The 3,756-nt window shown below is 44.6% G+C and overlaps 2 protein-coding genes across 3 annotated transcripts in view; one reads left to right on the forward strand and one right to left on the reverse strand.

Moving 5' to 3' along the window:
* Positions 1-3,756, forward strand: part of LOC101858636 (pre-mRNA-splicing factor ATP-dependent RNA helicase PRP16) — a gene marked incomplete in the record, with an annotated part of 84,301 nt that overhangs the window by 36,110 nt on the left and 44,435 nt on the right.
* Positions 1-3,756, reverse strand: part of LOC101857953 — a 22,287-nt gene that overhangs the window by 5,251 nt on the left and 13,280 nt on the right. For both annotated transcript variants that reach the window (XM_005100991.3, XM_005100990.3), the window contains exon 2: positions 591-1,752. In XM_005100991.3, coding sequence (XP_005101048.1) covers positions 591-1,745 — 1,155 coding nt within the window. In that variant the 5' untranslated portion in view covers positions 1,746-1,752. The remainder of the gene's footprint in view (positions 1-590; positions 1,753-3,756) is intronic.

A 3,756-nucleotide genomic window follows, 5' to 3' on the forward strand; every position in this document is an offset into this window, starting at 1 on the left:
TTTTATGTTTTCTTTTGCAATGATTTTTTAAAAAAAACTGTTTTTAGAAATCAAGCATCTCAAATAGTTGGGATTGTTGAATCAATCGTACTTTGCGTGCAACTTGAAAGATCGGGGGTGAATACCGAAAAAGTAAAAGTAACATGAATGCATGCTTGCGAGTCGTTCAATGAATGACAGTGTTTGAATGTCGAAGAGAAAGGTTGGAAGCATTACAATGAAATAAGGTTCAGGAAATCATTAAGCTGTTTAGGAAATTATTAAACAATAATTGAATTAGTTTTGAAGGCAAAAATATGGTGCATTATCTAATCACTCAAAGAGTGTATTGTTTTAATTGGAGTGCCTTCTTTTTTTTTTTTCTTCTTTTTTTTCGTTATCTATTTATGTGAAATGTTACTTGTGAGTTACGTATTTGTTTCATTCTTAATTTTGAAAAGTGCATGGGTGTTACTTTTAAACATGTCAATGTGTTTGTTTGACCAAGCAAACTCAAACACATGTTTGAAATGTCCGTTGACATGTGATGATCAATTCACCAAAGTCGTGGAATTAAATCTGTGTTAAAATATAATTTCAACTGAACTCACCTGGAGACCGAGTTTGGAGGAGTCGTACTGCTCTCGCTCGCTTATCCGGTAACAGACGACAAAGCCAGTGATGCGGCTGTCGTTGGAGGCGAACGACCAGTCCACATTGACGGCGTGGCCCTCGTTGGTGAGCGAAATGTTGAGATGGGTGAATGTCCGGTTGTCCAGCACGTGTTGTGCCGCAAACGAGTGCACCCGGCCGAGGTTACCCGCCACGGCACCGCCCAGCTCCCGTCCATCAGCCTCCTTCTCCCTCTCCCCTCCTTTCACGTTTTTGTCGTCTTCAACATCCTTTCGAGCTCGCTGTACGTCTTTTTCTTCTTGCTGTGTCTGTGTCGGGTTCATTTTACCAGGGTCTTGTTCACCTTCCTTGGTTTGAGATGGTGGTGGAGCATCGGTTTCGCTTTGGATTTTCTGAATTACTGTCGAAGCTCCTTTGTGGCTTTTGTCGTGGAGGGTTTGTGCCCCTGAGCGCTGGGGTTTGACCGGTTTGTCGTAACCAGTAGTCTGATGCGGTCCGTCTGCTGGGGTCTCCCTGTCCGGGTCGATCGTCTCGTTGGTGTCTTTGTCGCTGGTCGCCGAGTCTTGGCCTGGTGAAGGTTGCAAGTCTCGGCCTGGCTTTGTTTTCGCCTCCTGTGGGATCTGGTCGTCCGTCAGTGTTCCGGCGTCAGCCGGTTTGGCCAGCTGGGGAATGGTGTTCTTCCCCGGGCGAGTCACGGGGGGCTGAGCCGGCCTTTGAGGCACGTTGTTGTCGTGATCTTCTTGTGCGGGGTCTACTGTCCGTGGCCTTGCGCTCGCAGTGGGATTTTCCTTGGTAGCAGATTTGTCCCCGTTGTTCTCAGTATGACCGCCAGTGACCCCGTGCGTATCAATTTGCTCGTCACCCGAGCTTCCAGCTCTTGTCTGATGTTTGATATTATCATGGTGTGAGGGTGTCCGGTTGTCATCTTCGTTGACTGTCTCGTTGTCCGATGTGTTCGTGGCAGTGTGAGAGTCTCCGACATTTTTGCCGGCTCCAACGTCGCGGTTGTCGTCTTTGCTGGTGAGTTGCGGGGGCTGAATGGTGCCTGATGCAGCAAGTGTGCCTCTGACAACCAACAGGAGGAACAGAACCAGGAGGAGTCGTCGCTGAGAGCGTTTTGTGCCCCCCGTCATTGTGAATCTGTAAGGCAAAAGAAAAGAACAGAAAACCCATTAAGCCCTCTCCAAAAAAGCCCCCACCCCCCAAAAAAACACACAAAAAACCCAAAAACAAAACAAAACAACAACAACAACAAAAAAACCCAACCAAACCAAACAAAAACCAAACAAAAACAAAACCAAGTTCCTCCCGAAACAAACCCCCCCCCTCCCATCCCCCCCCACCCCATCCGTCGCCGAAAAAAGGGAACAAACATGATTCTTGAACACGACTTCTCACAACGGCTGAGATCTTCTAACAATATGATTATTCATATAATATATTTGTCATTAAGGTTGTCATTAACATTAGAGGGTTTTAGAATCGCGGCAGAGATTGTTTGTTATGTTTCATTTTGTGCGTCAGTCTGAGCGTCTTGGTCCACTGTCAGGAGCCATGGGAAGATTTGGTTTCACATTAGCCACTCTGGGCGGATGCTCTGCTGTGGTTTGCTTCTTCTTTCCTATCAAACATCGTCCTTATCTCCCTCCTTCTTTTTTACGTTTGTTACTCTCTTGTAACACCTCTATTCTTCGGCACTCATATGACCTTATGCAGTTGCGAGAGCCGTAAAACCTCTGCTAAAAAAAAAAAAAAAAAAAGCCCCTTTCATATTTTTCTTTTTTAACGCGGCTAAACTAGCTTATCCTCTTAAGGTTAGGTTTATGATAACAGTAGTAGGTCTGTTGAAGTGGGTGGTTGGCGGGTGCTCTGGTGTGGTTTGCTCCTGCTTTCCTATCAAACATCTATCATCTTTATCTCCCCTCCTTCTTTTTTGTGTTTGTTACTCTCTTGTAACACCTCTAATCTTCGGCACTTATATAACCTTATTGTGTTGCAAGTGCCGTAAAGTTCTTACTAAACTAAACTAAAGGTCTGTTGAACGCACAGGAGAATAAATGTGAAAAATTAATTTCGATGACTTAAAAAGAAAGTAGTCTTGTGTCTTCCCGGGAGCTGTTCCCTCTTCCAATGTTAGACAACCCATTGTTTGGTGAACAGGGGAGGCAACATCGTTCGCTATTTCCCATGTGTCCTCCCGACCATTTCCTAGTGGTATGTAGCCAATGTTTTGCTGATTCATTGTGCGCTTCCTCCAAAGGTCAGGGTCCTCCGAGCGGGACACTGTTCTCTCCATTGGAACCAAGCCAAGAGGGCGGAGATTTTCTTTCTTTTTGTTTTTTTATTTGTTTTTTCTAGTGTTTCATTTATTCGTTTGTGGGTGGTTGGCGGATGCTCTGGTGTGGTTTGCTTCTTCTTTCCTTTCAAACGCCTATCATCTTTATCTCCCCTTCCTTCTTTTTTTGGGTGTTTGTTACTTTCTTGTAACACCTCTAATCTTCGACACTTATGTGACCTTATTGTGTTGCAAGTGCTGTAAAACTCTTACTAAAACTAAATATATTAATTTATTCACGTAGCCTTCTCGGATAAGCGCGGAAAATCTCGGAGGTCCGCTTGTAAATTGCGCTCGTTAAAGATCCATTGGTGGTCCAAAACCGATAAGAGTAGGCTTCGACCGCCATCTGAGCAAAATTCAAAATTTCCTACCAACGGAAAATGTTTAATGTGTCCCGCGCGCTCATATGACCTTTTGCAGTTGCGTGCGTCGTAAAGCACTGTTTCAAATTTAAAAAAACCCCCAAAAAATCATTTATTTCGGAAAAAAAGAGATGACAATCACAGCAAAACGGTCATTCCTGAACGGGCTGAACTATTGGATTTGACAGAAAATGAACCCTTGTTTCGCTTTTAGGCTGTCTTCAGCTCATTTGGTACGCTTTTAGCCGCAATGGCCGTGACCTTGAGGTGAGTCATCAACGGAGATGTATTTTCCAAGTCCACCAATCGCTTGGCTCGGTCTTATCAGTGATGATCATTGATTATCTACTGCGCCACTCTTAAAGAATGGATGGTTGGCGGGTGGTGTGTCGTGGTTTGCTCCTTCCTTCCTACCACTATCAAACATCTATCGCTCTTATCCCC

The sequence above is a fragment of the Aplysia californica genome, unplaced genomic scaffold, assembly GCF_000002075.1.
Source record: "Aplysia californica isolate F4 #8 unplaced genomic scaffold, AplCal3.0 scaffold00267, whole genome shotgun sequence".
NCBI lineage: Eukaryota > Metazoa > Mollusca > Gastropoda > Aplysiida > Aplysiidae > Aplysia > Aplysia californica.